The sequence below is a fragment of the Diceros bicornis genome, chromosome 20, assembly GCF_020826845.1.
Source record: "Diceros bicornis minor isolate mBicDic1 chromosome 20, mDicBic1.mat.cur, whole genome shotgun sequence".
NCBI classification, from domain to species: Eukaryota; Metazoa; Chordata; class Mammalia; order Perissodactyla; family Rhinocerotidae; genus Diceros; species Diceros bicornis.
In genome coordinates, this window is record NC_080759.1 from 33,494,515 (window position 1) to 33,517,449 (window position 22,935).

At 37.8% G+C, this 22,935-nt stretch overlaps 1 protein-coding gene across 1 annotated transcript in view; it reads right to left on the minus strand.

Annotated features, from left to right (window-relative positions):
- SPEF2 (sperm flagellar 2) overlaps positions 1 to 22,935 on the minus strand; it is a 178,991-nt gene that overhangs the window by 115,046 nt on the left and 41,010 nt on the right. Inside the window, exons 8-10 of the mRNA XM_058564248.1 lie at positions 15,080 to 15,268; positions 8,590 to 8,777; positions 3,742 to 3,910 (exon numbers count right to left, since the gene is read on the minus strand). Of these exons, the coding sequence (XP_058420231.1) occupies positions 3,742 to 3,910; positions 8,590 to 8,777; positions 15,080 to 15,268 (546 nt within the window). The remainder of the gene's footprint in view (positions 1 to 3,741; positions 3,911 to 8,589; positions 8,778 to 15,079; positions 15,269 to 22,935) is intronic.

The following is a 22,935-nucleotide window of genomic DNA, read 5'->3' on the forward strand; positions in this document are numbered from 1 at the left end:
ACCCCCACTGTGATGGTATTTGGAGCTGGGGCCTTTGGGAAGTAATTAGGTTTAGATGAGATTTTAAGGGTGGGGCCCCCCCATGATGAGATTAATGTCCTTTTAGGAAGAAGGAAGACCAGAGTTCTCTCTCTCTCTCTCTGTCTCTTCTATGTGAGGACACAGCAAGAAGGTGGCTGTCTGCAAGTCAGGAAGAGAGTCCCCACCAGGGAACTGAATTGGCCGGCACCTTGATCTTGGACTTCCCAAAACTGTGAGAAATAAATTCCTATTTTTTAAGCCACCCGTTCTACAGTGTTTTCTTATGTTGGCCTGAGCTGACTAATAGAACATATATCTTTTAAATTAAACAAAACAAAACAAAAACAAAAACAATGATCTATTCACATGCCCTTAACACTCATCTACTAAAATATATCACTCTGCTAGGGTCAGTTATCCAGTGATGTCACTTGAGTGATACAGCCTTCAAATTGATATTCCGCCCATAAGAAATCTGACTAAACAATAAACTACGAAGATTGGGTCATTCACTGGGAAGCCAGGGAGCAAGGCAAGGGCTAAGCTGGAGAGTCCACTGTCAGAAGTCAGGTCTAGAAAGCTACTGGATCAACATCAAAGGCTGGACTTGGAGAGTTAGAACAAGAGTCTGGAGCCTTTGGGTCAAACAAGTCAGAAGAGACTTACATTGGAAGACAACCCCTTCTGACTTGTTGATAAAAACGTGCCTTATAACACACACTGTAGGGTTAAACCAACAACCACAGCAAACTCAATTGATCATAAACTTAAACAGTAATTTTTCATTAAAATCAAAAATAGCAGCAATTAAAAACTATGACCAGCTTAAGACAACATGGATGATGTGCTGGACACAAAACATCCTTCCTTCCAATTGTAGGAATTCCAACTACAACTTGTTTGTGGGCATGCACAGTAGAGCTCTGCAAATCACCAAGTGCTTTGTGGCAGCGACTTCTTAGAAAAATCTACATCTGCAGGAAACCATGGCCATGAGCTAATTTTAGTTAATGAATACCAAATTTTAGTAGCTCTTAAACTCACTCAGTAGGTAACTGTTAATTAGCCGCTAGTATAAAAATGAAATTCTGTGGAATTGCCAGTCATTTGCTAATAAGAACCACGGAAAGGACTTGCATTTGGGGGAGTCTGGGGTTTATCAGGATGAGTCCACTGCATAATGAGAACCCTGGCTGCTGGGTGGGGGCTGTGCTGTCAGTTGAGCTAGATTAGCTGGGCTCCTGGCTTAGCCTGCTGCCCACAGTCCATAGGGTGTTTGGGGCTCCTCCCCACTCTCTACTAAATAACTCATTATTCTCCTGTGGCGGTTGCCTAGGAATCCCAGTGAGGTCTGGCTGCTCCGTGACGCTGCTCCTGCCTCCTTCGTAGGACAGATAGATGATATTTTAGGCCACACCATTCCTGGACTACCGCTCTCTCACATGCGGCCATTCTGTAAAGAGTATGATGATTTAGGAAACAATGTTAAGAAATGAGAGTCAAATTTGGGGCAGCTATATATGACATACACATGAGAAAAAATTTGTTTTTATGCCAATTTCTAGGTGTAATATTTAAAAATTTTAAACATGATAGCTTACTCTAACAGAGCTTTAAAAGTATAGACTCAAAACCGAGAGGTATCAGTTCTTTAAGGATGGGGGGTACGGGCATTAATAAAGTATGCTAAGAATGTAAACTTTTTCAATATTAATTTCTAAGTTATGCATTTACTTGAAGGATTAAAAATCCTGAGCAAATTTATCAACGATAAATGTGGACAACCATTCCCTTTAGCTAAGCCAGGATGTATGGATCCTCTGCCTCTTGGGAAAGACTATTTTAGCCAGATAATATATTTCACAAGTTGAAACATTTCTTACTTGCATGCAGGAACATTTAACAAGTACCTGAAGAGATAAAAGCTCTAATAATAGGAGATGATAATAGGATAGTTTACAGTATATCCTAACACCTGTATATGGTATATTTTCCATCATGTAGTCAAAAGGAACAAAGCATATAAACACATCAGAAATCCTAAGGTAATTTTCATTTCTAGGAAAACAGCAAAGGCTACAAACAAAATGAACTGCATTGCCAGACCTTCACATACTCCTAACCAAAGTCTACAATTTCCTGCAAAAGAAACATACCAGCTGCTTCAGGATGTGGGTAAGACAGGCATGTTCCTGTGGTAATGATTTCTCAAACAAGAAAAAAAGTTATAAAGACAAATCTTTGTTAAGCTGTAGACTACCAGGTCTCCTGATTTACGAAAGCAACAAGAATAGACAGAACTGTTTAAGAAATAACTTAGAAATAAATATTCCATGAATCAGCAAAATCTGTCAAATAAAATGACTTTCAATTTACAACGGAAAGAAATACTTTGACATATTTTGATACTGTCGAGTATTTTATTAAGTAACATTATACTTTAGGTGGACATACTAGATCTGGTACATTCTACATCCATACAAAATAAATATGCATATCCCATAAGGTTCTAGTCAATCATTAATAAATAATAATTCTTTTAGTGATGCAAATACCGATTCATCTAATTAAAATACAGTATACATTTACTTTTTCATAATCTCATTTTCTTTCCTTATCTTTTTATCGTAAGCTTATCTTCTTTCACTATTTACATATTGGTGCTCTTTTACACTGTGCCCTGCTGTCATTCAGCCATTTTGTTCATGCATCCTTTCAACAAACATTTATTGAGTATTTGCTATATATCAGCAAATGATTGGATCCAATCATCTTTCCTCCTCTTTTTTTTTTTTTTTTTACCTACTAGCTTTCTGGAACTCATTCAATAATATTTCTAACAACTAAAAGCCTCATTCTTCATTCCATTGTTGTTGGTCTACCCAGAACTTCTATCCAATACCTATTAATTTTCCATCTTTCCTCCTAAAGGTGAGATAAAGTAGAGAAGGGAAGGGCAAGGTGGTGAGGGAAGAAAGTAACATGCATTATTTGCATCCAACATGCAGTGCACTTGGCTAAGTGCTTAACATATACTATCTTAATAAATTTCACAATTATAAAATAAGGTAGTTGTCTTATTATCCCCACTTCATGTGCTGGGAAACCGAGTCTCTTAGCACTTAAGGGGCTGGCTGCCTAAGGTCCCACAGCTGGTGGGTGGCAGTGCCAATAATGGGATTTTGGTCTGTTTACCCCAAGGGCTTTGAAACTCAGCAGCTCTTCTAAGAAGCATAATTTACATCCAATGCTTTTTTTTAATCTTTGAATAAAATTTTGAATCCATGCTACTCATAAAACTCAGAACTCTTCCTCTTCCATTTGCCTCCAAAAACAATACACTATTTAGATAAATTACTAGAGAAATACTTTATAACACGGGCTTTTGAAGCAAAGGAAGACAGCTCTTGTAAAGAAAATTGCTAATGAATAAATTCAAACATTTTTAAAATTCTGAAATCTATCTGCCCAATGTATTATGCTTGATTTTTTTTCAGACCCCTCTTCTAATATTACTGGGAGTAACAGATAATAGATTATGAACAGGTTAGGTGTTTAAAAGTTAGTGCTATAAATGCAAATTAAGCCAAGGGGAAACGCAAACATAAAATGCCCATTTTTATTAATAGTAATGAAGAAAAATAATATCACAAGATTAATGTTAAAGATACACCATTTATTATGTTGCATTCTCTCTAATTATCCCACAGCAGTATATACCTTATATTCTTCATAATCACTGCTATCTAGCAAGTCCCTTTTCTCCAGTTCTATAAGTTGTTCTGTGGAGGGCTTAGCTGATAGATGCTTAATAGAGGCTTGCTCGTATATGGGCTTTCCATTAAAAAACAGTTCCTTCCAATCATGCATCAATTTATATGGAATCAGACTACAGCAAAAGAGAAAAGAAAAAGGTAGAGATGAATCAATGGTTAATCAAATATACACCTTAAACCTTAGTCTTTCTATTATCATACTCACTCCTCAGGTCTGCTGTTAGAGGCCAGGGATTCTACTCACTATTGTAGTACTCCTGATGTTTAGTAAAATGTCTGGAACTTAGTAGGTCTGAATGAATGAATGTTACTTAAAGCCACTGGTTCTTCAAACTTTCTTACTGACTGTGCACTAACAGAACAATATATCTGAAAATAATGAGCACTATCATAAAACTTAGGTTCTTTGATTTCCAGCTGTGACATTAAATTAAATCTTAGGAAATCGTTTAATGCCCTAGTATCAGTGTCCTCTTATGCAAAATGAACAGACTGAAAACCAAGGCCCCTTTAAAGTGATAGTTGATTTACATATTTGCAAATAATTCGTAATAAAAAAATCTAATGTATGGTGGTTTTATTGTCATTGCACATTTGGTAACCTTTAGAATTATTTTTCAGTATTTTTTCTGATTTATCATCAGTATTTAAGTCTGATAATGACCAGCAGGCAATCAGCACAGAGTAAGGGGAAAATAGTTCCAACAGGAACAAAATGTGCAAAGGAAGGAAAGAGCCTGACATGATTCAGGTGCATTTCTCTAAAAATAGTTGGACTAGAGCTTGAAATTACAACTTAAAAAGCAGTATCTCATTTATTTTATTCTGATATGTGCTACAACATGGATGAAACCTGAAGACATTTTACTAAATGAAATAAGCCATACACAAAAGGAAAAATATTATATGATTCCACTTATATGAGGTACCTAGAACAGACAAATTCATAGAGGTAGAAAGTAGGATAGAGGTTACCAGTGGCTGGGAGGAAGGGGAATGAAGAGTTATTATTCAATGGGTACAGCGTTTCAGTTTGGGATGACAAAAAAGTTCTGGAAATGGATGGTGAATGGACAACAACGTGAATGTACTTAAAGCCACTGAACTGTACACTTAAAAATGTTAAAATGGTAAATTTTACATATGTTTCGCCACAATAAAAAAGTAGTATTTCAATTAAACGTACACTTCAAATATAATCATATTATATTTTCCATTAATAAAATATTTATATTGCTAAAGGTTACTTTGCAGAGTTATGGAAGTTTAGAAATTAATAAGCTCAGGCATAGAAATATTTTAACATCAGAATTATTGAAAAGGCATTATTAGCTTCTATGATAAAGTAAATGGTTAACAACTTACATATTATCCAAAACTTAATCTTGCAGTTACTGGATTAATATTCTATTATCTGACTGTTAAGAATTTTGTTAAGATGCAGTGTTAAGAAAAGTCAGTTCATGTAAGTAGACTGATACCAAAAATATCCCTGTGCTTTAGAAAAAAATATACTGATAATATCTTGTTTAGTGAAGTATGTAGCGAGACTAACATGAGTTTATCTTGACTGACAGTAGTGAAGATTAATAACATCTTAACATATATATATATATGTAATTATTGTATTCAGTTGCAGTTAAAAGCCACTTAAAATTTTAAAGTAAAAGCCCCTTAAAAATTCTATGTCAATATTTCTGGAACTTTAAAATTTTATGTATTTTTTCATTAAAATAAAAATGGTTTCATATAGTCAATACATTCTCTATATAAATTTTCATGAAGCAGGATTTATAGAGTAATAAAAGACAGATAAGTATATGCCTGTGAGAAATATTACAATCATCAAACTAACTACATATAGGAAGTCCTCAACTTACTATTAAGCTGTGCTCTGTAGGTTGATTTTTAAGTCACCTGCTCAAGAAGAAATAATACTTATATGGGCTGAAAGGAAGGCTCTAAATTGCCTTGAAGACAGGAGTCCCCACCGAGTTTCATCCACGCTGGTGCCCAGCCAATGCTATTGAGACTGTCTCCACAGCCTCTCCCAACAAAAGCATTCACAGAACTGGGATTTGAGGAATCCTTTTCCCACAGTCTTCCTTCTAGGCTCTTCTAGGCAAGTGTCACGGGATCTTTGGTGTTCCTTGACTTGCAGCTGCCTAAGTCTGCCTTTGTTGTCACATGACGTCTCCCTGTGTGTCTCGTCTCCATTTCTTATGAGGACACCAGTCATATTTAAATAAAGGTCCCACCCTACCCGAGCATGACCCCATCTTAACTAATCATATCTGCAATGACTATTTCCAAATAAGGTTATATTCTGAGGTGCTGGAGCTTAGGACCTCAACATACCTTTTTTGGACACAATTCAACTCATATATAGGCATCTGTATGTTGCCTTATTTCCATTTAGTTTTTACATTCAGTTTGAGCCTTTCCTGGTTCTTGGTGTGATGAGTGATTTTTTATTCAAATATACACATTTTTGTACTATGTTGCAAGACTCTAAATCTTATATAAAGCTTCTGTTCTGGCTGGTTTTTCTCATATTGCTCTGGCAAGGGAAAAAGAAGGTGCCATGGTGTAACTGACAGTTATGGACAGAAGTCCCACCTGACAGGAGGCGATCCTTGTTACTGCTGGGGGGAAGTGGCAATTTTGGCTTCCCAGATGTCTCCACTGCAGTGGGAGTGGCCTTGTGACCTGTGGGTGATGGTGAAAGCCCTAACACTCCACCAGGCCTCCTGTGACACTACTCCAGTGGGGACGGGAGGAGTTCCCATTACTGCCAGGTGGGGTGGAAGTCCACGCGTCCTACTTGGTCTTCCAGACGCCACCCTGGTGGGTATGTTGGGGTCCCTTGCTACAGCCTCATGAGGGTAGGAGACAGGCTCCTTACTTGGCCTTTGCTGGCACGGGTGGGAGTGGGACTGCATTGTTTTCTGTGGTATTTAGATGGAGTAGAGTGGTTATTGTCTAAAAGTTTTCCATCTTGCTGGGCTGCTCTTTTACTGGTCCTTCGGCTCGACAGAGCAGGATTTTGTTGGGGCTATTTTTTTCTGCACCATTGGCGTTTCCATGTTGCCAGAATATTCAGCCCCAATCTGGGATATGTGAGGCAAAAAGAAAACCCAAGAAGCTCACCACTGTGCCATTCCTCAGGGCCTGAGGCCACTGGCCAGGCCCACTTCTCTCCACCTTTCAGAGTCTTCCCATGTCAGGCTCCTATATAGTGTCCAGGGCCCGTAGTTGTACTTAGTGGGAGGAACAGGGAAAAGCGTATCTTTACTCTGTCTTCCCAGAGCAGAACGAGATTGGTATTATGTCTTAATTTTAAATTATGGGGTTTTATTTGTTTAGACAAATCAATCTGCTTTATCCTATACTTTTTTCCCCTTTGAATTATCTTATTTTATGTTTTTATATTTAAATCTCCTACTTTTTGTAATTTAATCTATTCTTTTACCGTTATATTATTTTGTATCACCTTTCCTTTTTAACTCTTTTATAGTTTAGCTACATATAATTCTGTTCTTATAAGTTCTGAACTTTTGAATTTACATTAATCTGAAAAGTGTTTTTAAATATTTACTCCTTAATTCCTTTCAATTTTCAGTGTTATTTATTTTCTTTTTCTCAATCTTGTACCTTATTAGTTTTATCTTCAAAATATCCTCACCACTACGTTCTGTAATTTACTAGGTTTTTATACGGCTGTGGGTCAGAAACATGGCTGTAGGGCCAAGAGCTGTGGAGAAAGCCCTTATTATGTACAAGGTGATGGGATGCTCTCCCCCTCTTCTGTCTGACCTGGCAGGTCATCTGGCCTTCATTCTTTTCACTGTGGGTTCTCAAGAAGATCTCAGTCTAGGTAACTTGAAAGGTACACAAATTTAACTGGATTGCCTTATCCTTGTCCTTGTGAATTACTTTCACTGAGATCCACTATGGTGTCATTCTCCTACAGCTTTCACCAAAGGACATCATGAAAAATAGGTCTATGAAGCCAGATGCTCCATTTGCTTAAAAGATGCTGCTGAGGATATTCTCCACTAGATCCACTACACCTCTCAGTGTACCTTAGGTGAGGCCACATGAGAAAATTATTATTCTAAACTGAGTGCTAAGAAAAGTTTGTATTCCATAAAGAACTAAAATGGAAAATGGAAATCATGTGGTAGATTGTGTTTCCCTTTTTGCTTTGGCCACTGGGAAGCTCAGATAAAAATCTGCAGCTCAGTTGCAGCAACTGGCAAATTTGTTGCCTGTATAACTGTGTTTCAATTTATCCCTTGTTCTTAACTTTCTACTTTAATTTGGATGTTCCTTTGTTCTTCTTTTGGTATATTCTTCATATTTTTGTGTTGCTGAATGTTTCCTAACAAACATGATGATTTCTTTTAGAAACAAGGTGCAATGAAAATAAATAGATTTAATGATTAGTAAAACAATCTTTAAATAATCTCATTCTACTAGGATGTTCCAAGTTAAATTATCAAACAAATAGTAAAGTTTCAAATAAACTATCATAGTTGTCTTTGTAAATTATAAAGCATTCAGACAGAAAGTTTAAATGTTAAAACACACATAAATACATCTTAAATAAAGGCTAGTCAGTGGGTGAATTAAGTCAGTGATCAAAGTATCTTGGTCCCCACTTCTCATCCTCCTTTTCATGAAACATTTTTGTCTCTCTTTACTTATCAACCTAGTGTCTACTTTATAGTCTTATCCTTTCTCTTGCTCTGCGGTGTCTCTACGGCATTAATTATAAAACAATACTTACTTATTTGTCAGCATTCGGTAGTCTGCCACTTTAGTGGACAAATCAAGTATTTGATCCAAAATTTCGGCACATATGGCATAATGCTTTTTGTAACGAGCTTGAGCTCTTTCCACAGCAATCTGTTCATGAAGCTCCTTCTCTCTGAGGGCTTGTTCTTCAAAATCAATCTTGGCTTGTTTTGCCAAAGCCTAAGAAGGCAAAGACATATTTTTAAGTCACCATAATTGTGCAATGATTCAAATGACAAAAATGTCATTTCAATAGCCAAAAAAATCTCTAAATATAATGAAATCTCTTTTTACATCAGGAAAAAAATTAATCATGAAAGAGTACTTTCTCCTTAATACATTAAGTACTGAGTATGATGGTCAAGACAATATCGCAACTATCCTACCCTTAGCTTATCGGTGAAACACAGTACAGAGAAAAGTGGCCTAACCAGTGAAAGACCAATGTAGATTAATGATAAATTGGATCTCAAGTGTTTAAAAAGAAGTCTTGATTTCTTGAGTTGCAAATATTCAGTCGAGGATCACAGAGAAACAGGCAAGTCTGTGCCAGACTCCAAGCAGGGCTGGCCCCTTCATACCCAACTCAGGAGCCTTAACCTGACACATCTGCTGTGGCCAATGCCCTCTGTCTTTTCATGGGAGAGTTCTAGGATAGAGATTTATACTTAGAAAATATTTTGGAAATTCCCTGATTATAGTGGCTTGAGATATCACACATCTGCCTACCAATGTTAAATGTGTCTAGACAACAACAAAACCATTTGCTGTTACAGCCTTAATAAATTGATAAAATTCATTCATAGAAACATCTGTTTCTGCAGAAAGTAATGAAATATTTCAACAGTTTGTCCCCACTCTCTGCTTGGTTTGCCCTGTTATTTTGTTTAGGGAACCCTCTCTTCTCAGAAAATGCAAAGGTCATCCTTAGCCCAGCCAAGTTGAGGTAACACGATACTCGATTAGTGAAATTCAAAGGATCAAATGTTGTTTTTCAAATAGCTATACCAGCTTGGCGAGAAATTCTATCGCATGCTAACCTGCTCCAGAAGCAAGACTTGCCTCCTGTCACTGAACCCAGGGCGTGTAAAATGGAGGTAAACATGGGCCCTGGAGGAGGTGTGGTCAAATTCAAGCCCCGGCTCGTGTACAGAGGTCAAGCACCAGCCGCGAGACCTCGGGCGAGTCGGAGCCTCCCTCCACCTCCATTTCCTCAACGTGAAGCAGGGATATTAATAACACATGGCATTCACAGAAAAATCAACCAAATCATCTTGTCAGAGCAAGTATTTCTTATCACGATTCTGTTCACAAATGGCTAAAGGCATGACAATGGACCACTATTACCCACTGAACCAAATGGAAGGTTCATTTGTTTTACTATTATTGTTTTATTTTGTCTATTTTTGTTGGGAAAGGGTTGGGCTGGGTGACCGCTAAGGTCATTTCTGTACAATCGGCAGGTTCAGGAGTTACACTAGAATTTGTTATTGTTGTATTGTCTTGTAGGCCCTGTTTTCAGGGAGAAAGCACACAAATTAAGTGCAAAGTTCTATGGCATGCTTCCTGAAGTGTAAAGAGTTCAGAGGAAAGAGGAATCTGAGAGAGTCAGAGTATTTAGATGAGAATTTATGGAGAGAGTGACACTAAAACGGGTGGTGAGGATGGTTTACCACAGGGGGCCTGTAAAATATGTGGAAACATTTAGGATATGATGGACACAAAACCTGGAAGGGAACAACGGAAGGTCCCTAGCAGCTTTCAACCTTGGTGCTGCTCTTGCCTCTCTCGCCCTTCCTCCCTCCTTCCAGGCCTTTCTTCCTTCTTTCTAGCTATCTAGTCATCTACCTCTACCACCCCACCCTGTGCTGAACCCACCACAATTTCCTGTCCCATTACAGCAAAGCGAGTTATAGCCCTAAAAAAAGAAAGAAGGAAAAGGAAAAAGGAAGTCTGTGGGAGATAGGAAGGCTCAGTGGTTATGAGCCTGGACTCTGGAGGCTGTTAGAGCCGGCTGTGGCCCTGCCACACCACTGACAAGCCGTGTGACTCGGAGCTGTCTAGGCTTCATCTTCCTTATGTGTAACGTGTAGGTAAGGATAGTGCCCACTTCAAATGCCTGTTGGGAGAATTATATACGCATGTAATGAACATAGCTCAATGCTTGACTCAAAGGAAATGCTCAGAAAATGTTAAATATTATTGTAATTAATTAGTATTATTATTAATAATAGTAGCAGGTGGCACAGAAATTTGAAATCAGGAATAGTCTTGTATAGAATAGATATCCAGTTTCCTTAAAGGAAGAGATTAGCAGATTTAATCTAAAAATAAACAAACAAAACTCCTGATGGTGAAAAACATGAAGCTCTTTCTCTCTCTTTTGCTCCTTCCCTTCTCCTTTTCTCTCTCTCTCTCTCTTTCCTTCTTTAAATGTGCCAGACATTGGGCTAAGCCCTGGGGAAACAGTAGTGAGCAGAAGCAAACATGTTTCCCGTCCTCATGGAGCTTATATCCAGTGGGAGAGGCAGTCAAAAAGCCATATAAATAAATGTATAATTACACACTCTGATAAGCGTCGCGAGGGAAAGACTGTGGGCTGTGGGGTACATAACAGGCGGTCTGACCTAGACAAGAGTTGGCATGTGCACGGAGCTCTGAAAGATGAGTATTAACCGGGGAAAGGCATTTGGGAAGAGGGGAAACGGTAGAAGAAACAATTTGTTCCAGCATCTGAGAGCAGACCAGTGTGGTCAGAGTCCAGGAGATGAAGGGGAACAAGTTGTGAGCAGGGGTCTGGTTGGTGGAAAGTCAAGGATGAGTTTTTGAGTATGAGGGCAGTGGTCAAATCTGAGAGTCAAAAAGATTCCTCTGGCTGCAGAACGGACAATGGTTTGAAATGTCACAACCATGTGCCGCTGACGGCCACGTGTGGGCTGGGGTAGCTGAGGTCTCAGTGGCAACAGACTGGGCTCGTGCCTGATGACTGCAGTGTTTTCCTGATGACTTGGCCCTGCGACCAGGGGCCCTGTGCATCTCTGTGGGCAGAGGCAGGCTGTTGGACTTCAGCTTAGGTTGTTTCGAAGAACATAAGGAATGTTATGCTCTTACATACTCCAGTTGTGGTTGCCAATTGACAGCCACTAAAAACGAAGATCATTGCAGTAGTAATCATAGAGACGGGGTGGTAGTGTCGACATGGAGAAAAATGGACAAATTGAAGAGATATTTAGTACATGAAGTCAGTAGCACATCATATCTCACACATCACTTATATCCCACATCATATAAGTGTATGGAGGAGTGAGGGTGACGCAGGCTTCAAGTGGAGTCTCAGTTGAACTTTTACAACTGAATAAACAGTAATGCCATTTGTTGAGAAATGGAACCTTGAAAAGGACCAGTTTAGTGATAAAGGCTGTAAATTTGGCTTTAGTTGAGTTTGAGGTGTCTCTGAGATATACGAGTCAAGACGTCAAGAAAGCAGTGGAACACAGTGTCTCCACCTCAGAGGGCAGAGGCTTCAGTTCATGAGTCATCCGCCTACTGCAGTATTACAGCCCCTGTTTGTGGAAGAGACTGTCTGAGGAAATAACACAGACGAGGGAAGAAGGAGGCCTAAGTTTTGAGGAACCCCAACATTAAATGTTTTGGTATTAGAGGAGAATGAGCCTAGAAAGAAGGCTGAGGAGGTGCAGTCAAAGAAGTAGGAGGAGAACCAGAGAATGTTTTCCACAGCAGCACTCAGTAGAAAGTGACGACGTTAACAGCAAATTAACAACTAATATTAATAACATGAAGTATTACTAATAACCTGTGAGGATCATTAACGAACTTTAAAAATCTTAATAAATTTAAGAGTACTTCTAGAATTATCCCACCACAAACAATAATAAAAACTACAAGCACAATAACAATTGAAGAATAACAATGATTTTAAAAACTTCTCCCTTCTTTTTCACAAAAAGGAAGCAGCAGAACGATAATGCTCTGGGGAGTAAAATGTATTTTGTTTATTTAGTGAATAATAGTGAAAGAAAAGGTGATGGTGTTCATCTGACAAATTCAATTCAGCATTTATTTATTTGGCTCATACTTATGCACCAGCCACTGTAGATGGAGGAGGTGATAAAGTCAACATTGTAGAGGAAAACTGTGAAAATAAGTAATCTCTAAGCGAGGGTGCCAGGGAAGCAGATATCTCAGTTTTAGGAAAAGGTAATCACGTGAGAGGAAGGGATGTAAATTTTTTCAGGTGCCTCAGAACCTCACAGTTCTGGTCTCTGAGGCTCCAGCAGGCCTGCATGTCCCAATGCTCTGAAGTCAGCCAAAGCCCAGTCAAAGAAAGAACAGGTAATGCTTCTCATCACAGTGAGTCCAGTCTTGTTATAAATGCTTTGCTATTCTGCACTTAATTAACCAGGTTTATAAAATATGTTTCAAATAGGAACTTAGAAAGGTTAGCTAAACACATCATTTCTAATGTAAGCAAATGCCACTCAGCCCATTCACGTTTACTATTATCAAAAAAGAGGGATGGGGGGCCGGCCTGGTGGCGCAAGCGGTTAAGTGCGTGCGCTCCGCTGTGGCGGCCCAGGGTTCGCCAGTTTGGATCCTGGGCGCGCCACCAACACACGCTTGGCAAGCCATGCTGTGGCGGTGTCCCATATAAAGTGGAGGAAAATGGGCACGGAGGTTAGCCCAGGGCCAGTCTTCCTCAGCCAAAAACGAGGAGGATTGGCAGATGTTAGCACAAGGCTGATCTTCCTCACAATAAAAAAAAAGGGATGAAACAATTATCCAGATAATTCAGCTCTTGAAGAAGACACTTGAGATCAGTGTGCACGCAGCTCAAATTCATGGGGTATGGCTCCTTACCCCTACCCCTAACATTCCGGCTACGTCTGTTCTACAAAGGCAAAAGCACCATTTTCCTGACTCTGGAGAATACAGTACTTTCTAAATGGTATTTCTAAAAATTTGCATAATTTTGGCAAAAGCTGTATTTCATTTTCACGGAATACCACAGTGGAAACCATTAATCTGATAAATAAAGCATTGCCTTCCTATTTTCTAAAAGGTTTTCTCTTCTGTTCAACCTGGTTTTATGAATATTTTATGACAGTAAAGACAGGCTATCTAAAATGCCATTCACATGAGTTTTGTATTTCTTCAATCAAATCTGGACTAATGGATTGAATAAATTTGAAATGTCCCCAGCAGGAAATAGACAAGAAGTGATCCATATAACCCATTAATAAAATAAATCTATTTTGGTTATTAGAATCCATAGATAGAAAGATAAGGAAAAATATTAATGTATTAAATAATTAAAAGATTGGATATTTTGATTTTCAGAGCTATAAAAGGACATAGACACAATGATGTAATAGTAGCCAAGAGCATACCTAGCACCCAGGTCTTGGTGTCTGTATACCATTTTCAAACACAATGAACCCGAGTACCCTAGATAAATGGCTTATTGCAGCTCTGAAGAAGGAATAGAACAATATGGGCCTGGGAAATCTTATATTATCAGAAAGTAAGGAATTGTTTATTAAAGACTAATGGTGTCTTATTAAAAGGAGGCATCTTAAAAGTGCTCTCACTGGCTGAGAATATTCACCTAGCATAACCAACACAAATACTATTCTAGTAAACTTAGTAGACTTTAAAGAAAAAGAAAGTCCTTTATACATCTGGAGAAAAAGAGTAACAACTCAAGAAAATGAAAGTTAGATTATCATTAATCTTTTTTTGTGTGTGTAAGGAAGATTAGCCCTGAGCTTACATCTGTTGCCAATTCTCTTTTTTGCAGAGGAAGATTGGCCCTGGGCTGACATCCGTGCCCATCCTCCTCTACTTTATATGTAGGATGCCTGTCACAGCATGGCTTGATAAACGGTGCATAGATCTGCTCCCGGTATCGGAACCTGTGGACCCCGGGAGGCTGAAGCGGAGCGCCAGGACTTAACCACTACGCCACTGGGCCAGCCCCAACATTAATCTTTTTGATAGCAGTACTTTATACCTGAAGAAAATGGGATAATGTATTTAAAAGATTCAAGGAAAGAAAATGTGAACTAAGAATTTTATATACAGCAAAACTGACCATCAAGTACAAAAGGCACATACTGTTATCAATATACAAGAACTCAGGGAATATTGTTCCCAGCCCTTCTTGAGGAATCTACTTGAGTTTCAGATAACAATAATGACCAGAGAGATGTGGACATAAGGACTAGTGGTGAGTGTTAAATACTTGGAGAATCAAGACTAAAGGGAGAGAGTGTGGTATGTAGACGCTATATGCGCTGTCAATGTAGTTATACAGGAACAAAAACGGGAGATAGTAGAGAGATCATATAAAAAATTAACTCTTATTAAGTGATTGACAAACTAAATACAGCTTCGTTTACCCTGACTTGGTTGAAAGGATCAAAAGTAACCTTAGAAAGATTTTTAAGGGAGATGTTGTTTACCGCTTCTCGATCAAGAGCATCCTGGAAGTCTTTAAGTCGTCTTTCCTCATATTGTTTTTCTCTGAAGATTCTGTTTTGCCATAAGACTTCCTTTTCATGCCGAACATGCATGAGCTGCACGGCGATCCTGCGCTCCTGCTGGGACTGCCGCATCAGCCGGTTAATCAGCTGCTCCTCCCGATAAGCCTCCTGAAATGCCATTGGAAGAGCCGATTATCTGTCAAGGCGATGTCCAAATCTCCCACTGGGCTAAGAAGCCTATACATAAATAATGTGTGAAAGGCATAGTATTCATCTACATCAATTTCTGCCATTTGATTTAAATTTGAACATGGCAAAAAATCAGGTTATAAAAATGAAAATTTCCACCAAAGATTGTATAATTTTGGTACCTAGAAGCATTATGGTCTTGCAACTCACAATTATTTTAAATGAATTATTACTTGTTTTAAAATCCAATAAAAAATAAATTAGGTGATTGTTTTCAAGGTTTTATAAACAAGGGATACAATTCTCAACTTATAAGCATGTTTTCAGAAATTTGGAATTGTGCTACATGTACTTTTAACATAAATACTAGTTGTAAAAACAAATGCAGACATTGTCTGGCTGAAGACGGAAGATCTGATTAGTTCCCAGTGGGGACATCTCAATACCTGTGTGAGGAAAAGCTAAAATCCACTAGAATGGGAAGACTGGAGAAAAGGCTAAGGGGAAATGACCTATTGCTTATCTTAGAAAATCTGAGTGGTTGTTACCTGAAAGAGAAACTAGATGCAGTCTCTTGGATCTCTTGGTTATTTTGAGAGAATAGAAGGGGAACCAGCAAGTGAACAGTGGATAACTGGGAATCAGAGGTCCTGGCCCTTGCCGCCTCAGTTGTACCATTAATTGGCTGTGTGGCCTTGGGCAAGTAACTGGAATTTACAGGGCCTATTTCTTGACAGGTAAAATGAGGGCTTTACGTGGAAGATGATTTCCAAAGCGCCTGCAAGCTCTCTCACTCTGTCTAAACAGAGACATCATGTGGAAGCTAAGGGTAATTAAAGTTCTCAAGGGGGAAGACATAGAAGACTACTGAAATGTTGGAGTTGTCTATTTAACACTCAATAATCCAAATTATTTAGGAAGAAAATAAGGCATCATTGATGACATTGTTTCAAATCATCTTTCCCACTTTGAGATTATGGGAGAAATGCTACACATATTTTCCAAATGAAGATACAAACAACAATAACACTCTGTGGTAAACAACAAAACCTGAACCTGGAAATTATATTAAAATGTAGCCTAAATAAAAGTTCAACTGAAAATAAATATGAATTTCTTTTTCTGTCAGTAACATATATCAGATAAAAAATAAATTCATGAACAACTTTGGAACATATGTCTCATCTAGTTATAAAATTCTAGAAGCTTTAGTGTTAATCATTTGTTTCCTTTTGAGATCCAATAACGGAAGTGAAGCAGAATGTAAAAATGGCCACAAGTTCTGTTTTCTTCATCCACAGCCTTGCAATGTTACCCTGCAGGTATTTCCATCAAAAAGTAGAATCTATTTTTCCACTCCTTAAATATGGGGTACGGGGTGACCATCAACTTGAATTGACCAATGGGACATTAGCAAAAAAAAAAAAAAAAACACCCAAAAAATATAAACACTTGAGGTCTGACTTTCTTAATTCTCTTATGACTCCTGCCACTGTCACCACACTTTCTGGTCTGCTAGAAAATGAGGCAGCATATAGAGAGAGGCACCAGTCTTCCCAGCTGGACCTGATGATGCTCTCATAAGTCAGCCAGCTCCAGCCAACCCACCAGCTGACCAAAGGTGTCTGAGTGAGGCCAGCTGAGACCAGCAAAAGGACAGCTCAGCTGAGCCTAGCCCAAACTACTACCACATTTTGGGGTGGTTTGGGAGACATAAGGCACCATCACAACCATATTTTTAAAAAATATAACCTTGATTTATTATTCCAAATGAATTCTATATTTAATATAGAATATATTCTATATTTGGCTGTGTTTACACAGCAAGGCAATTTAGTTGTTGAGATAAGATCTGGTCATTCCAAAGGGACAGAGAATCTATTTCAAGAAATAATAGATGAAAACTTCCCTAACCTAAGGAAGGAAACAGACATCCAGGTACAGGAAGCACAGAGATTCCCAAAAAAGATAAACCTAAAGAGGGGCACACCAAGACACATCATAATCAAAATGTCCAGAATTAAAGATAAAGAGAGAATCCTAAAAGCCCCAAGAGAAAGACAAGTTACATACAAAGGAAAATCCAAAAGACTATCAGCTGACTTCTCAGCAGAAACCTTACAGGCTAGAAGAGAGTGGCACAATATATTTAAAGTGCTAAAAGGAAAAAACTTACAGCCAAGAATACTCTACCCAGCAAGGTTATCATTCAAAATGGAAGGAGAGATCAAAAATTTCCCAGACAAGCAAAAATTAAAGGAGTTTGTCACCAAGAAACCAGTGCTACAAGAAATGTTAAAGGGACTGATTTAAGGGGAAAAGAGAAGACCACAAATAGGAAAAATTATCTATTTCCATGATAAGAGGGTAATGGATACAAATGCACAAAAAAGAGGTTAGATATGATATCAAAAACATAAAAGGAGGGAGGAGGGGAGTTAAAGAGTAGAGCTTTCAGACAGAGGTCAAACTAAAGAGATCACTAATTCTGTATAGAAGGAGAAAGGAACAGAGAAGGACTACTAAAACACTGAGGAAAAAAAAGTTAAAAAATGGCAGTAAGTACAAACATATCAACAGCTACTTTAAATGTCAATGGACTAAATGCTCCAATTAAAAGGCATAGGGTGGCTGACTGGCTAGAACAACAAGACCCATATATATGCTGCATACAAGAGACACACTTCAGACCTAAAGACACTCACAAACTGAAAGTGAAGGGATGGAAAAAGATACTCCATGCAAATGGCAATGAAAAGAAAGCTGAGGTAGCAGTACTCATATCAGACAAAATAAACTTTAAAAAAAAAACTGTAAAAAGAGACAAAGAAGGGCATTACATAATGATCAAGGGAAAAATCCAACAGGAGGATATAACACTTGTAAATATCTATGCACCCAATGTAGATGCACCTAAATATTTAAAGCAATTATTAACAGACATAAAAAGAGAAATAGACAGTAACACAATAATAGTAGGGGACTTTAACACTCCACTTACACCAACGGACAGATCATCCAAACAGAAGATCAATAAGGAAACATTGGCCTTAAATGACACACTAGAACAGATGGACCTAGTAGATATATACAGAGCATTCCATCCAACAACCGAAGAATACACATTCTTTTCAAGTGCACATGGAACATTCTCCAGGATTGATCACATATTAGGCCACAAAACAAGTCTTCATAAATTTAAGAAGATTGAGATAATACCAAGCATCTTTTCTGACCACAACAGTGTGAAACTAGAAATCAACTATAGGAAGAAAATCAGAAAAGCCACAAATACATGGAGATTAAACAAAACGCTACTGAACAACGACTGGGTCAACAAAGAAATCAAAGAAGAAATCAAAAAATACCTGGAGACAAATGAAAATGAAAATACGACATGCCAGAATTTATGGGATACAGCAAAAGCAGTTCTAAGAGGGAAGTTTATAGCAATACAGGCCTAGCTCAACAAACAAGAAAAATATCAAATAAACAATCTAACAATGCACCTAAAGTAACAGGAAAAAGAAGAACAAACAAAGCCCAAAATCAGTAGAAGAAGGGAAATAATAAAAATCAAAGCAGAAATAAATGAAATAGAGACCAAAAAAAAACAATAGGAAGAATTAATAAAACCAAGAGCTGGTTCTTTGAAAAGATAAACGAAACTGACAAACTTTTAGCTAGACTCACCAAGAAAAAAAGAGAGAAGGCACAAATAAGTAAAATCAGAAATGAAAGAGGAGAAATTACAACAGACACCTCAGAAATACAAAAGATTATAAGAGAATACTATGAAAAGCTATATGCCAACCAATTCGACAATCTGGAAAAAATGGATAAATTCTTAGAATCATACAACCTTCCAAAACTGGATCAAGAAGAAGTAGAGAATTTGAATAGACCAATCACCAGTAAGGAGATCGGAACAGTAATCAAAAACCTCCCCAAAAATAACAGTCCAGGACCAGATGGCTTCCCTGGTGAATTCTACCAAACATTCAAAGAAGACTTAATACCTATCCTTCTCAAACTCTTCCAAAAAATTGAGGAGGGGGGGAGGCTCCCTAATTCATTTTACGAAGCCAACATTACCCTGATACCAAAACCAGACAAGGACAACACAAAAAAAGAAAATTACACGCCAATATCACTGATGAACATCGATGCAAAAATCCTCAACAAAATACTAGCAAATCACATAAAACAAGACGTTAAAAAGATTATACACCATGATCAAGTGGGATTTATTCCAAGTAAGCAGGGATGGTTTAACATTCGCAAATCAATAACGTAATACACCACATTAATAGAATGAAGAATAAAACTCACATGATCATCTCAACAGATGTAGAGAAAGCATTTGACAACATACAGCATCCATTTATGATAAAAACTCAAATAAAATGGGGATAGAAGGAAAGTACCTGAACATAATAAAGGCCATATATGACAAAGCCACAGCTAATATCATCATCAATGGTGAAAAACTGAAAGCTATCCCTCTAAGAACAGGAACCAGACAAGGATGCCCACTGTCACCACTCCTATTTAACATAGTACTGGAAGTCCTAGCCAGAGCAATCAGGCAAGAAAAAGAAATAAAAGGGATCCAAATTGGAAAGGAAGAAGTGAAACTGTCACTATTTGCAGATGACATGATTTTATATATAGAAAACCCTAAAGAATCCACCAGAAAACTTTTAGAAGTAATAAACGAACACGGTAAAGTTGAAGGATACAAAATCAACATACAAAAATCAGTTGCATTTCTATACACTAACAACGAAGTAGCAGAAAGAGAAATTAAGAATACCATCCCATTTACAATTGCAACAAAAAGAATAAAATACCTAGGAATAAACTTAACCAAAGAGGTGAAAGACCTATACACCGAAAACTATAAAACTTTGCCGAAAGAAATTGAAGAAGACACAAAGAAATGGAAAGATATTCCGTGCTCTTGGATTGGAAGAATTAACATAGTTAAGATGTCCATACTTCCTAAAGCAATCTATAGATTCAATGCAATTCCTATCAAGGTTCCAACAACATTTTTCACAGAAATACAACAAATAATCCTAAGATTTATATCGAACAACAGAAGACCCCAAATAGCTAAAGGAATCCTGAGAAAAAAGAACAAAGCTAGAGGTATCACACTCTTTGATTTCAAAATATACTACAAAGCTATAGCAACCAAAACAGCATGGTACTGGCACAAAAACAGACACACAGATCAATGGAATAGAATTGAAAGCCAAGAAATAAACCCACACATCTATGGACAGCTAATCTTTGACAAAGGAGTCAAGAACATACAATGGAGAAAAGAAAGTCTCTTCAACAAATGGTGTTGAGAAAACTGGACAGCCACATGCAAAAAAATGAAAGTAGACCCTTACTTTACACCATACACAAAAATTAACTCAAAATGGATTAAAGACTTGAATCTAAGACCTGAAACTATGAAACTTCTAGAAGAAAACATAGGCAGTACGCTTTTCAACATCGGTCTTAGCAACATATTTTCAAGCACATGTCTGACTGGGCAAGAGAAAAAATAGAAAAAATAAACAAATGGGACTACATCAAACTAAAAAGCTTCTGCATAGCAAGGAAACCATCAACAAAACAAAAAGACAACCTAACAATTGGGAAGATATTTGCAAACCATACATCTGATAAAGGGTTAATCTCCAAAATATATAAAGAACTCATGCATCTCAACAACAAAAAAACTAACAACCCAGTTAAAAAATGGGCAAAAGACCTAAACAGACATTTCTCCAAAGAAGATATACAGATGGCCAACAGACACATGAAAAGATGTTCAAAATCATTAACTATCAGGGAAATGCAAATCAAAACTACAATGAGATATCACCTCACGCCCGTCAGAATGGCTATAATTAACAAGACAGGAAACAACGTGTGTTGGAGAGGATGTGGAGAGAAGGGAACTCTCATACATTGTTGGTGGGAGTGCAAACTGGTGCAGCCACTATGGAAAACAGTATGGAGATTCCTCAAAAAATCAAGGATAGAACTACCATATGATCCAGCTATTCCACTGCTGGGTATTTATCCAAAGAACTTGAAAACACCAATGCATAAATATACATACACCCCTGTGTTCATTGTAGCGTTACTCACAATAGCCAAGACTTGGAAGCAACCTAAGTGCCCATCAAGGGACGAACGGATAAAGAAGATGTGGTATATATACACAATGGAATACTACTCAGCCATAAGAAACAATGAAATCCAGCCATTTGTGACAACATGGATGGACATTGAGGGTATTACGCAAAGTGAAATAAGTCAGAGGAAGAAGGTCAAATACCGCATGATTTCCTTCATTAAGTAGTAGATAATAACAACAATAAACAAACACATAGAGACAGAAAAAAAAAAGATCTGGTCATTCTGACTCTTACGAAGAACAAACTGGACTGGTCAGATACATTTTAATTATTGCTTGGATGACAACACATTATGATTAAAAGGGGAAAAAGAAAAGGAAATTGTTGAATTGCTGAGTCAATGCTATGTAAATGAAGCTTCTGTATGAAGAACCATCAAGTGTATGAAGACCTGCACTCAAAAGTTGAGTGGAAAAGATGATTTATTTTTTTGTTCCGTTGTACAAGTAGTTCATGTTTTAGAAATAGACTTTTCCCCAAAATTTCACGGGAATGTGGGATATATTTTCTCATAGAAAGAAAGATATAAGTTATGGTTAGGTGCGTAGGGCAGCCTACAGATGTCTATTTAACCCATAACGTAAATGAAATATTCTATATCTGCAATGACTAAAATAAAAAATAAAATAGAAGTCACATTTCTCTTTTAATTATATTTAACCATATTTGGGGAAGGTTTAGACAGATATACAACCCAAAACACCCTCAATTTGATGGCCGGGCCCTCTGCCTCTCCCATAAGCTGGAGCTAGGAGCTTACTCTGGTCCATATCATTGCTTAATTCTCCCAAGATGCCCGAGTAGCTCTCATGGAGGAATGGAACACTGCAGGAAAGACCTGGAAGCTAAGTATTCCAGGGTCTTTCAGTTAAAAAGTGGGAGAAGGATCTGGTGTTCAAATGCCAGTTCAAAGGAAATAATACAGAAAATGTTCTGGGGATGTAGAGATGATTGAGTTGGTGTGAATCCCAAGAACCAGCCAAGACACTAGCCAAATGGCTATAGAACTAGCTGGGACCCTAATTAAAGTCACAGTCTGAATATGTATCTCTACTTATATGCCTATGAAGTACTTTAAACTCAACAAGTCCTAAACTAGGCTCACTAACTCCCCTTCACACCAGGTCCTCCTCCGGTATTTCCCCATCTCAAGTGATGACCCTGTAAATCTATGACTCTGTGACTTAAAATTTTAGGGCCATTCTAAGTTCATTCCTCTCTTATCACTCCTAATATGCAATTCTGGAAGAAGTAGTCTATTTTACCTCCTATATATGTTGTTAAATCTCCCTACTCTATTCTATGCTTATTGACACTGCCCTAACCTTGGACAACAGCAGCCCTCCTTACCATGCCTTCCCCTTAATCCTTCTCCAAGACCTATCCTCCAAAAGAGTCAAAGTGCTCTTTCTAACCCTAAATCTCATCATTTCATTCACA